The 13,889-nt window shown below is 41.4% G+C and overlaps 1 protein-coding gene across 1 annotated transcript; it reads right to left on the bottom strand.

Moving 5' to 3' along the window:
* Positions 1 to 716: 716 nt before the first annotated feature.
* LOC311095097 (rano class II histocompatibility antigen, A beta chain-like) lies at positions 717 to 2,629 on the bottom strand. Its single transcript, XM_084133426.1, has 6 exons — positions 2,556 to 2,629; positions 2,113 to 2,382; positions 1,540 to 1,821; positions 1,333 to 1,458; positions 1,215 to 1,239; positions 717 to 1,142 (listed from the first exon to the last, which is right to left on the bottom strand). The coding sequence occupies exons 1-5, from the start codon at positions 2,620 to 2,622 to the stop codon at positions 1,217 to 1,219; spliced, it is 768 nt and encodes a 255-aa protein (XP_083989552.1). The 5' UTR covers positions 2,623 to 2,629; the 3' UTR covers positions 717 to 1,142; positions 1,215 to 1,216.
* Positions 2,630 to 13,889: the final 11,260 nt, after the last annotated feature.

Raw genomic sequence — 13,889 nt, 5'->3', positions numbered from 1 at the left:
ACAGGGCATCTTGCAGATTCTTTGAGCTCAGCTGATGACGCTTTGAAGTGACTCTCGAGCGATCAAGAATATTCCAGTATACAAATACCTTTCCTTCGATTCTTCCGTCCTCCTTTTCTTTCCTCGCATCCTACAGGAGGTGGACCTGAGACGCGAGGACAGGAAACGAGGACAGGAAACGAGGAAAGGAAATGAGGATGCACAAATAAGAAATGAGAAGCACCCAATAAGTGTTCTGTGAGTTGTAAACTTCTCGGTTCTCACTCAAGAGATTCCCACTGCAAGCTTGAAATGTGTGACAGTTTGTGAAAGTAAACATTTCTTTGTCTGTTTTGCTTAATTTTAATAAAGGGATAAAGACCTTAAGAAACTGGCAGTATTTTTATTGGCATATTAATGCCTTATACCTTATGACAAAGCATAAGTAACAAATAGGCTACTCATTTTAATAAATACACACAGTAAAATAAAAAAGATATAAAATTATATGAAAACTGTCTATAATAAAGAAATGTTTAATAGGTTGTTACGCGTCCCTTGGAGAATGCAGCCCTTGAATTGGGTCACAGCTTTGAAGTCTCACCTGAAGTTAATAAAGCATACAAGGACTTCACTTCTGGCCTTAGACCAGAACTACAATAGGCTAGGATTTCTCACACGGTGTATTATGAGGTAGAAGAGATTTTCATACCTGATTCAGAGACAAGAGTCTTATTGTGGATCTAATCACATATGTTTAATAACACAAAAGTATATTCAAAGACCACAATTCAATGCAAAATGCAACAGCATAGCAAAGACAATAACCAACCAAAAAACAAACTATAACCAAGGGAATATACAAATATAAACACAAAAAAATGTGAAAACAACAACAACAGAATCAAATACAACTTAAGAGTTCATAAACTTCAACATAAGAGTCATTGGAACACAAAAAAAATACAGAATACACATGACACTAAGTACATTATAGTATATAAATACAAGAAACACCAGGATCAGATTTGATGATATATTTTTATCATAGTTGTTTTTCTTGTTTTGAATTTTAGAAATAAAATTCCATTTAAATAATTGTGAATTGATGTCATAAAGGATAAATTATTCATTAATAGTCTCCTTGCAGTCAGAATGTGGACCTGAAATGTGTATAATTATTAATCAATTGACTGAGTTTGACAATTGAGTAATCAAAATTGTATGAAACCTACCATCATGAATGAAGTGTGTTCCTTCCTGTCAAAGAAAAAAAAAAAGTTGACAAACCACATGTATAGAGACGACATGCACAGATTAATAACATTCTGAATTATTCTCATTTCCACTGACCTGCTGATTTCTTCTTGTAGTAGTAGTAGTAGTAAATGAGTCCAGCAACTGCTATGATGACTCCCAGCACCAGAAAAAACACCCCAATACCGATTTTAATTTTCTCAGACTCAGGAAGAGATGGATCTATAGGGTGCACATGTGTGTCAAATTATGCTGTCCACAAACATAGCTCTAATATGACAGTCAGTGATCATCTTCTCTTACCCCAGTCATAGATCATGGGTTGAGCTGTGCTGGCATGCTCCACCATACAAGAGATCTTCTCTCCAGATTGTGAGATGTACGCCAGCTCAGAGTGAATCTGGTAGTACCAGTCACCATCAGCCATCTCCATAACTGAGGTCACGTCTGAGGTCATCTTTTTACCATCTCTCAGCCAGGACACTTTGATGTGTGCAGGATAAAATTCATATGCGCTGCACATCAACACAGTTGGATGACTGCCACCAGCCGGTTTCACTAAACTGAGCTTTACCTTTGGTTTCACTGAATCAAGAAGAGCAACATCCTAAATATACGATTTTTGAAGCATCAGATCATGTGTGAGTGTGTGTGTGTGTGAGAGAGAGAGTGGGTGGGTTATCTTTACTCATAAGTTTAATTAAATGTTTACATTTAAAGCTAGAATTGAATGCTTATTATTCATGGTGAAATTAGATAAATGTTTCCATTAGTAATCATTTTCTACTTACTATGGTCCACTAAAAATAGCACAAATGTTAAAAACAAGTGCTACACAAGTGACAAAAAAGAAAAGAAAAAAAAAGAGACACTTACCTGCTTTACCACGGACAGCTGGTTCCCTGAATTTAACATTAGCTCTGCATTCTGCATCAACACTTTCTTTCTCTATTTGTACCACGGTGTCATTGTTCCATTGCTCTGCAACACTTGCATACTCACCAAACACCACAAATTTCCCCAAAGTGCTGTTGAACTGAATGGTCAGATGCTTATTAAAATAAAAGTTGTCAATAAGCACCATGTCGCTGAGATCAGGGGAGCTGTAGATGCATTTTGACCAACGGCCTGCATAATATTCATCAGCTGAAAAAGAATCAGAGGCAGAAAAATCTGTTTATTTTATCAACAATAAAACAGAGAATAGAGTGCAAAATAGAGAATAGGTAAATAATTGTACTTTTTTTTTTACTACTGATAATAATACAATAATTGTTCATTTTTAATTATATTATTTCAGTATTTCTGATTTTACTTACCACTGTTTGCTCCAACAAATATGGCCAGTGTCAATATGAGACAACTTAAGTGCTTTAGCAGTGACATTTTTGTTCGCACTGAACTCCTGCTGAACACCGCCAGTGCTTTTTCATGTTCACTGATGTCTAAGATAACTTTCAACCAGTTAGAGCAGGTATAAATGTCAGGAGTTGCTAGGCAGCATACTGCTTTCACTTGTCAACAAACAAATTGTAATGAAGTCAATAACAAAGTCAGTCATTATAATTTCATACGAATATTATAGACTTTTCAATTGTTTCTTATGAACAAATCTGTCATGAACAAAATACATATTTTCCTTTTCTGAAATCACAAACTACAGTATAAGGAGCTGTCCAACTATTAAGCTTGATCAAAACAAACGAAATGAAGTACACTTCAAGTTAATTTTATGAATTATACTTAAGTAATGTTCAAGTATATTTTAAAAATTTACTATATGTTGTTAGTAATAATACTAATATTAATGTACTAGTAGTAAACTTGTAAGTGTATTATTTGGGAATAAACAGTGGTTAAATTGGCTTTTGTAGGGAGGGGGAGCCCTTATTTACGGTGGTCATCATTAAAAATCGCGCCATAAAATGACTTAATGTGTTTTACACCAAAGGGGCTATTTTTCCAGTATTAATGTGTAAGGTAAGATTGAGTAGTTATTCAAACAAAGATAAATACTTTACAATTTTTTATTATTTTTACCTTTAATGTTAACAAGCAGGCAACGGATTTCACCCTCGGAAAACGTATGAAATTGAACATGTTTGAAAATATTGGTTGGCAAATATGTAAACATCTTTTTAAACAAGAAAATTATGTTGATTTAAGAGAATCAGGGCCAATTTCTTTGGCAGTTTATGTTATATCTGATTTAATCACACCGACACGGGAGGTAATTACTCAACTCAATGCATTATGAAACAACCCAAACAACACTTGTGACGTGTGCAGACATAACAGTTTACACTTAAATACATCACATTTACTTATTCACATACTACAATTCATGCATTCAATTCATGCATTCATCAGCTTCCAAATAGGAGTAAATGCAGTCTCCTCTGGTTTATGCTGTCTTTGTCTGCTGACATCCTTGTCATCATCACCCACTTCCTAACAAACTTAGTTGGGTTCCACAACTCTAGTGGTAAAGACCCACTAACTTTACGAACATCAAAGAGGACACCTTGACAATCTTCAGCTGATTTCTCAGTGGTGAAACAATAATATTCATCGCTGAAAATCCCCTTTCACATTCAGCTGACCCTCTTTAAAGGAACACTGCACCGTTTTTTGAAATAGGGCTTATTCACATTCTTTCCTACATTTAGATAGGTGGGTAAATGCATTTTTGTCTCAGTGCATGCGTTGTTTTAGTTTGACAGGGTCGGCGCTAGCTTAGCTTAGCATAATGAATGGAATCCTTTGTTGCCAGCTAGCATGTCCTGAGTAAAAGTGATAAACCCCCCCCCCCAAAAAAAACACCTAATTACTTCTTGTGGCCTGCGTATTCACAACAAGTACAAATAGCGATGCAGATTAACACTAGGTGATTTCCTAGGCAGACTTGGGACTATATTATGGGGAAGCACAGGTGAAGCACTTCTGCTTAGGCAAAGCACTGCTACTTGGGCGCAGAGATATCACGCAACACATGAAATCCCACGACTTCCGTCAACATACTGGCGTGAATAGTAGCTGGCTATTTTTCCTACAGTACATGAATGGCAATGAACATGGCAAATTTTGTGAGAGACGAAGAGGGTTCTCAGAGAGTCAAGATACAGAGTTTTCAGAAGATGAGCTGCGTGCTTTGGAAATAGAACGACAGGTTGGGATCGCTCGACAGCCTGAGGACGTGAGGATGAGAGCCAACACGAACTGGTGGTGTGAATGAGGCGGAATATGCCAATCTATCCCGTCTGAAATAGTGTCTGTGCTGTGGAGAGTGGGACAAGTTACTGCCATCGATGACCAGGCTCAGCGCGTCAGATCAAGATGAGCGTGCCCGCAGTTGTGTCACAGCTACCGAGGATTTCACGCGTTCCATCCTGCAGTACTCGATTTTTTCCCCCGAGCAGAGCAGAATGCTACAACTGAGTGCATGAAAAAACTTTTCGTGATTGATTTTTATTTGTCTCCCACCAGTGTTTTTATTATAATGTGACCAGATGCTCTCCTCCCATGTTTATGAATATTAATTATTTAATTAGAGCTTGCCGCCGACAAATTTCCTTTTAGTCTGGGTGACGTGTCATTTCCGATCAGGCTATAAATAGCGTATTTCCATTCCTGTCGAGATATACGTCACCTCCGATTGACCCGGGGTTCCCATTTGCCTCCAACGTGCGGGTGATTTGATTGCGGCTGTACGCCAGCTTTTGCGTGCTCCTGAAATGGTGATTTCTTTCGTGTATTTCAGGCATATGTAAACAAACTTGTGCGACGCTGCAGGATCAAAACGAGACCAAGCGATCTAAAAGTGATACGGTTCAGAGTGTTTGATTGATTCTATCGTCGGCTTGTTTCAGGCATACGCAAACCAGTTAATGCAGCGCTGCAGGATCAAAATGAATCAACGAGCGATCTAGAGTGGTTTGTTCCGAGTGATTGACTTGGTTCTATCGTCGGGTGTCCGAGATCTTTCCTCTCTGCCTTTTTGTCAGTATTTAATGCAAGGAATCGCCGTTGTCCTACAACCTACGTTTTTTGTTTGTTTTATTTAGTCTGGTTTGTAAGTGTGGTTTGTTTTATGTGTGTTGAATGACGCTGCTAGTAATTTGCTTTGTTTTTCTTTGTTTTTCTTTGTTTTGAGATTGTGTTAGTGTGAATATAGTTTTCAGTTAAGTGTGTTTTTGGTTTATTATTATTATTGTTATTATTGTTAGTATTATTGTTTTGTTTTTTGCTGTTTATATTGACTTGATTCAGTTTTGATTCATTCTAATTGATATTTTTTCTCTTGATTTTGTGTGTGTGTGTGTGTGTGCAACTGTAAACTTCTTCTGCTAGATGCTGGGGGCTTCAGTCAGGAATCCTCCCTTGTTTCCTCAGCGTGCTGGTGGTGGTTTGAACACTGGCTGCTGTGTGCAGTGAGACGCACAGATTTTGTGTGTGAGTGATAAGAGTTTACTCTACAGTGTGTGGTTGGGTTCCTTGTTCTTTAGTCCTCAGCTGAAAAGCTTTTGAGTGTAATATTGAATGTTCATTTTGTAGTGACTGACTTTTGAATGACTGTATCCTCTGCTTGCATAACATATATATTTTATGGTCAGATGCTGTGAGGAGTCTTGCCTGGTACGCCCAGTTTACTCCTGTGTGCTTTTAGTAATAAAGAATTATTTTGTATGATTTGCATTTCTCTGTTCCTTACTAGTGCAACGAACTTGTGTGCCTTAAGATAAAGGGTATCAATCATTCTCTGTGATGTCAGAGTGGCGTAGTTGGTTTCCTTAAAGTTGCAGTTATTCTATTCTAAATAGCTATGCCCTAGTGCCCCACTAATTACGGTTGCCTCTTGCCACAATAACAACAACTGTATTTAACGTTGTCCGTTCACGTGACGCTATAGGGATCTGTCACGTCACATTTACAAGCGCCAAAATGGTATTTATTGCTTGAATTTCGAAATGAAATTGACAGAATCTGAGAGATGAGATTATTTTTTATAACATAAGTATCCTGCTCTGTCTTGTCTGTCGGTCTCTGTGTCCTCTTTGCTTTGCGATTTTACTGTGCGTGAGAAAATTGATGTGTGGCGTCACGTGAGAGCGTGAGAGTTGGCAGCTATGGTTAGCAGACAAATCAAATGAAAAACTAAACAGTGCGAGCGAGGCTACATTAGTCACATTAGAAAATGAAGTTGTAGGTTGTGTTTGAATAATTACGTATCTTATTTATCTGAGGTAAATTAAACCAAATACTCACATATGCTCGATAAAAATTAGACAGCACAATGAGCCCATCGGGCGGTTGAATTTAAAAGATGCGTTCGCGGGTTTCCATGGTAACGTCGCTGGTGGGCGGGGTGCTGATCAGAATGCAGGGATTAATGCATTTTGACGTCTGATAATTCCATGTAGCCTGGGTGTCTCTTTGTAGTCTTGCTAATTATTCAGTCTCATATGCCATGTATTTACCAGGAGATGAAAAATAATTCAAGTGGAATAACAATATTTGGTGCTGAAGGAGACGGAGCTGAGCTCCGGCATGGTGTGTTGTGGACCCGAGGAGGCAGAGCTGCGCTCCGGTGCGCTCCAGCCCAATTTAACCTATGGGAATAAATCAGCCAACTTTTTTGTATAATATATATATTCTATTTTATATTGATTATTTGAATGTATATCTGGTGTAATACATGGAACATTTTCTAAAACTTTCTCTCTATAGTTAGTTTTTCTAACTAACGTAACAAGTTTAAGCTTCGTTTGATCTGAGGCGTCACATTAAAGAGTGATAAAATGGTATAAAAATGGACTGAATTTGAAATCAGAGACTGTTTCTTATCAAAAGTAACAAGCCTCAAAAACCTCACTTATCAACTATTTATGTGTAAAATGTTGTATTTATTGATATTGACTACAGTCTGATAATAATGTACTGTATATAAAGCATTTATATATATATGTTGCTGGCTGACCGCTTTTTGTCAAAGGAATGAAAGGTCCAAAACAGGCAAACTTAAATTTAGGGTCTTTTATTTCCGACTGTGACCATAGGGACACAGCATTAACAATAGCTTTGGCTTTTTGGGGTTGAAAATGTTCTAGAAACCTGAGCAGGACAAAATAAATGTAAAAAAAAAAAAAAAACAGAAACAAAATAGTTTCCACCCTTAAATCTATGAATTTTGCAAAAGTACAAAACAAAGCAAAAAAAAACATTAATGTGGCTTTTCTTTAAGGATAGCAAAGAAAACAACGGTAGTGGGCTTTAGACCCTCTGAAAATACAAACAATATACACAATTTAACATGCACGTCAAAGTTACATATTTCACAATACTTGCATGAAATGTATAGAAAACTTCCATATCAAAGAAATAATCAACTCACTCTGTATTGATGAGAACAAATTGGATCTCACGGAGGGCCTATTCAGTACTATTTCTCCCCTCTGTATTTAACAAGAAATATATCACTTAACTGTTACACAATAAACAATTATACACATATTACTCATTACAGAACAGGCAAGTAAATAAAACAAACTTACGCTTTATGATTAGTCAATAAACTGTGTTTTTGACACGAGGAGAAACACTTCACGGATCACGATCAATCGTCATCAGTCATACATCACAACTCAATTGCATCGATGTTCTTCTCACCAAGTGAATATTTCACCTTTTTGGTGTTTTATCCAACTATTACTTGTATTCCAAAGCAAAGATGATGCAAAACACACTCCGTTAACCGCGCTACTACAGCGCCAACTCTCGCGAGACTAACTCCCAGAGGAGATCTCACCCACCGAAATCTTAAAGGGCCAGCGTCATAATTTAACAGAATGGAACAGGTATCTGTATACATCATTCACACATTACTAGTGCTATATGACATTGATCACCATTACACATTTACATGTAATAACTTTTTCCTTCCCCTGGTAACACTCTCCCCTGCTTATAGTCAACGTCCTCGGTGACTACTAGCACTGCTCATTCCTCAAACCCCCCCTGGAGTCTTCCTGAAGTGTAAAGAACCATACCCGCCAACACCTGGGAAAGCACATCAGGGCTCAAAGTCATTGAATTACAAGCTGATTTAGGTAATCTATTTGGATTACTGTGTACCCCAGCTGTTGCTCTCTGTGTCTTACGTGGACATGGTATCTTTAGCTGAGTGCTACTTTCTTTTTTCCTTCTAGGTGTAGGTACAGGTTTCAACACCGACGCTTCGACAGGTAAGTCAATATCTTCTGGCTCTAATTCAACAGACTCAGGGTCTACTTCCAGAGTTTCATGAGGAGCCTCATTACTCTTGAACCCTGAAACAGAAGTCTCATCAATTTCCTCCCTCTGATCTCCAGTACTACTACTAGGTTCAACAACTTGTGGTTCTTGTACTTCCAGTGTTGGATTAAGCAGTGGTTCTTCCCTTGGACATCGGACTTCTTCCACCAACACACACTCTACATCCACTCTACGTCAATCTCCAAAACTGGGGTAGGTATATCCAGGGGCGTAGCACCAAGAACCAAGAGGTGGGCCCCTCACAACACCAATATATATCAATATATCTTTGTGGGGGCCCCCCCTTTGCCAAGGGCCCCTGTTACTCAGTTCCACTATTACCCCCTGTCTGACGCCCCTGGGTATATCCTTAACAGGTGGTTTCCGAATCCTTGGTGCTGGCACCGGAACCTTATTCATGTGAGGTCTGAGATTGGATCGGTGTACCCTTCTTATTGGTCCTCCTTCTATAGGCTCTACTGCATATGTTGATCCTTGGACCTCTATCACTTTATACAGAGTAGATGACCAGGCGTCTTGGATTTTGCTCCTCCCAGGAGGTCGATGGCGCAGGTACACACACTGTCCAACCTCCACTGCTGGGCAATACACTTTCTCTTCTTGCTGTGCCACTCTCTCTGCCGCTTTCCTCTCCGCATACTCTTTTGCTCGGACATGTGCATCCAGGAGTCTTTCCTTGTGTGCGTCCAGCCAGTCTTGCCCCGAGACAGCATCTGGTTCTTGTCCCAGCAAAGCGTTGATCGGGTTGAATGCCAAACAGCAAATGGTATGGTGAATAGCCTGTGGAGGAATGTGGTGTCACATTATAGGCATACACAAGCTCTGCTAGGTGTTCCGGCCATTTGCGTTTTTTCTCTGGTGGGAGCGTTCGTAGGAGATCATGGAGAGTTCTGTTGAACCTCTCGCACTGTGGGTTTCCTTGAGGGTGATGTGGTGTGGTGCGAGTTTTCTTTACTCCGTAGAGCTTGCAAAGCTCAGCAATGACAGCGCTCTCAAAATTTCTACCCTGGTCGGAATGCAGGCGTTGTGGCACTCCATATTTTAAAAACCATTCCTTTAGGAGGATCTTAGCAGTAGTTTCCGCCTTTTGGTCACGGGTAGGGAATGCCTGACTAAATTTGGTGAATACGTCCGTCACCACAAAGACATTTTCACGGCCATCTGTAGCTGGCTCTAGAGTGGTAAAATCTACTGCAACAACTTCCAGTGGTTGGGAAGCTAAGAATGGTGTCCAGGGTGCTTGGATTTTAGGCTGCGGCATCTTTGCCAACACACACCGCTGACAATTTTTCACCCACTTTTCCACATCCTCGTACATACCCCCCCAAAAACACCTCGGTTTTAACAAGCTCAGGGTTCGTTCTATGCCTTGATGCCACAATTGGTCATGGACGCTTTTCAGAACCTGCTCAGTCAAGCATGTAGGTAACAGTATCTGGTGACACTCCCCATTGTGAACATCTTCAACTACACGATACAGGAGACCTTCTTTTTCCTTGATTTTCTTCCACTGTTTCAATAGGGACAGCACAGGTTTGGACAACTCTATTCTCTCCTGGTAAGTTGGTTTTCTTCTTCTGCTCCAGAACTTTCTAAAGACACAGAGAGTCGGATCGGTCTCCTGAAACTGGCGAAGGTCTGCTTTTGAGTATCCCGGCAAGGTAGGGGTATTCTCGCAGTCAACACTGTCCTCATCTGCAGTGGACGCTTGCATCTGCCGAACTTTGCCACACTCAATCCCTGCAGCCACCAGATCAGGCCCCAATGCTGTTCCGGTTCTAAGTGAGTTACAGATGGCAACACAGTCGTCATACTCCATGTCCTCACTTTCAGCCTCCACCTCATCCAATCCTGGTCTTCTCGAGAGTGCATCCGCTGCTGTGTTGCATCGCCCAGGACGGTACTTCACATCGAAATCGAAAACAGCAAGTTGAGCTGCCCATCGCTGCTCAATGGCCCCTAGCTTGGCAGTTGTAAGGTGACAGAGGCGATTGTTGTCAGTAATGAGGGTGAACCTCGATCCCAACAGGTAACTCCGGAATTTTTCTGTCACCGCCCACTTGAGGGCCAACAGCTCCAACTTCATACTGCTATAATTACGATCATTCCGCTCTGCCCCACGTAGCCTCCTGCTCGCATATGCTATCACACTTTTTTTCCCTTTCTGATGCTGGTATAAGACGGCACCAAACCCCAGCTTGCTAGCGTCTGTCTCCAAAACAAACGGGAGCGTGAAATCAGGATATCCCAACGTCGGTGAACTAGTCAACTTTTCTTTGAGTTGCACAAAGGCTGACTGACAAAGGGGAGACCAAAAATCCTTAAACAACTGATCTGTCCTGCAAGGACTATTCCCTTGAAGACAAGCATTGACTGTGTCATGCAGCGGACCAGCAACCTGGGAAAAACCCTCTATAAATCTGCGGTAATAACTGCAGAAACCCAGGAATGATCTGAGATCTTTAAGGGTGCTAGGTGTTGGCCACTGCTCTACCGCACTTACTTTGTCCGGGTCTGCGCTCACTCCCTGAGCTGAGACTTGATGTCCAAGAAACCTGACCTCCGGCTGCAAGAAGTGACATTTCTCCACCTTGACTTTTAGCCCAGTATCTCTCAGCCTTTTGAACACCGTTTCCAGTCTCACCAGATGATCTGTGAAGGTAGACGAGTACACTAGCAAGTCGTCTAGGTAGACAAGGGCGATCTGAAACACCAGGTCACTCATGATAGACTGCATGAGGCGCTGGAAAGTGGCAGGTGCATTGCAAAGCCCGAAAGGCATACGGCAATACTTATATAGCCCAAACAGAGTTACAAATGCAGTCTTGTGGCAGTCTTTCTCATGTACAGCAACTTGATGATAGCCACTGGCAAGGTCTAATGTCGAAAAAATCTCTGCTCCCCCCAAGGCATCCAGACTCTCATCTATGCGTGGTAATGGGAAAGCATCACGCCTGGTCTTAGCGTTTAATTTCCTATAGTCCACACAAAGTCTGAGACTCCCATCAGTCTTGCGCACCAGCACAATTGGTGAGGCATAAAAACTGGAACTCTCGTGTATGACACCTTTTCTGAGCAACTTGGAAATATGTTCCCTGACTTCTTCAAACTGGTTCGGAGGTATGCGTCGGTATGGTTGGGCAACTGGAGTATCATCTACTAAAGGGATCTCATGCTTCACCCTGTCCGTGTACCCAAGGTCCTCTTCACAGACTGCAAACACATCAGCATATCCCTCAAAAGTTCAACTAGCTCTGTCTGTTGCTCTGACGTACCTCCTATCCGTAGTCTATCTAGCAGGTGTCTCATGTCACTGTCAGGCTCTTGTCTAACTTCTTGATCAACGGACATGTCTTCTTGATCAGTTGACATGCGATGAAACCTCACTTCACAGGGGTTACTCTCCACACATTGACAATGGCTAAGTACACCCACCGGAGTCTTGGGAAGCAACCAAACATTATCCGATGAAAAATTTACCAACTGGACTGGAAAAACATGACTATGAGGGGGCACTAATGTCGGAACTGGGACCAACTCACCAGGCAAGGATCTGTTTCCTGGCTCTAACAATGCCCAAGCATCCTTGTCCGCTGGTCTCTTGTGGACCCTGACATAGACTGTGGCAACAGAGGCGGCGGGTACATATGCTTTGCGTCTGCCACTTACTCTGGCTATAGACACCTTTTCAATGAGCTCCACCTCCTGTACTCGCTGGAAAGCTTCCCTCCAAACAGAGTCCAATTTACCTTCCAAAGTGTTATCAAACTCCGAAAGAACAAGCTGTCTACATCTCTGAGCTATATTCATTCCTATTATGCCCGGTGGGGTCGCGTCGGGCTCTGGACCACCCTCGTCCCTTACTATTAGGAATCCACATTCCGGTATGGTCAGTCCCATAACTTGGATATCTAATTCCACATATCCAAGGTACGGTAAAGGTAGCTTGTTGGCTGCTGTTATCTTTAACCACTTAGCTGTACAGTGAATATCTTGATCCTCACCATGGAGATGCTCTCTAAAAAAACTCTCAGTAAGTGTGCTCACGTTACTTCCTGTGTCCAATAAACAACGAGCAGGCTCACCACCAATGCAGATATTGACCTCTGGACATGTGCCAACTGCACGCTCAAGAAACCTTTCCTTAGTCAATGGGTTACTGTTTGAGCCTTCAGGCTTACCTCGCATTACTCGGCTCACTGCAATGGAGGGACACCGTTTCCCGGTACCGCAGACATTGAGGCAGAACTGGACGCAGCCTTTGAGCCATGTGGTGCTGTGCAGTTTCGAGCTAAGTGTCCTATTCCTTCACATCTTAGGCAGATTGGCTGACCATCGCCGGTATACCTTGGCCTGAATTTCGGTTTTGTGCTCTTGTCAGGGACAACATTGGCTTTCTGCATGGTAAGTTCACGTACTGCACTGGTAAGCTCACCAATAGCTTTGCCTTGCTGAGTGATAACTTTAACCACTTCCTGCAGAGTTACAGCCAGCTCGGTGGGCACTGTACCGCCCGAGTTTGCCTGCTCTGATATCTCAACCGGCCCTGCACCCACAATTTTCCTACTTCTAGCAACATTGGCACTGTGAGGTTTGTCTTCCATGCACCACATCATAGCCTCATCACGAATGTCAAACAACGTACAGTGTGGCCGCTCTCTCACAAACCTGCGCAGTTCCCTGCGAAGGATAGAGTCTCGCACCCCTTCAATGAACTGGTCTCTGAGAGCTAGCTGTGGGTCAGACACAACATGAGAGGACTGTTGGAGAGCAGCATTTAACCCTCTGAGGTCTGAGCTGTTTTCTGGGCCCTGAAGGTGTTCTGACATGCTCTGACATTTCTGGTTATTTCTGTTACTTGTGACATTTTCATGGCTAAAGTCTAATTACACTGTATTCAGCACAAACTCTGCTACAATAATATATCAACAGCATGTATGTAAGAGTTTGTAGTTTTGAGATAATGACATTTATGCGTGGTTTTTGAAAATACAAAAAAAAATTCTCACTGAAATAAGGCCATGAAACCCATACTGATTATTTCTTCACAAGACTTTTGAAAATTGTATGACGTAGCCTAGAATATTTGCTGCAAAACTATGTGAAAATCACCCTGACTGCTCATTCAGATAAGACAATATATTGATTTAAAATTTTTACGACGTGTTTTGTGTGAAAAAGCCTTATGCGAGAGCTCATTAATATGTAAGCTTTTCTCACCTGAGAAAGACAAAGAACCTCCCCTAACGGCCCTATTAGGAGCTATCAGGCCCCTATCATTCTGAGCAACCTTGCACAATACTGTAAATGAGGAGATTTAAAAAAGAATGGCTTTTAAATTG

Source organism: Abramis brama, assembly GCF_963993115.1.
Source record: "Abramis brama genome assembly, chromosome: 13".
NCBI lineage: Eukaryota > Metazoa > Chordata > Actinopteri > Cypriniformes > Leuciscidae > Abramis > Abramis brama.
The sequence above is the reverse complement of the archived record's forward strand: the minus strand, read 5'-3'. Positions and strand labels throughout refer to the sequence as shown.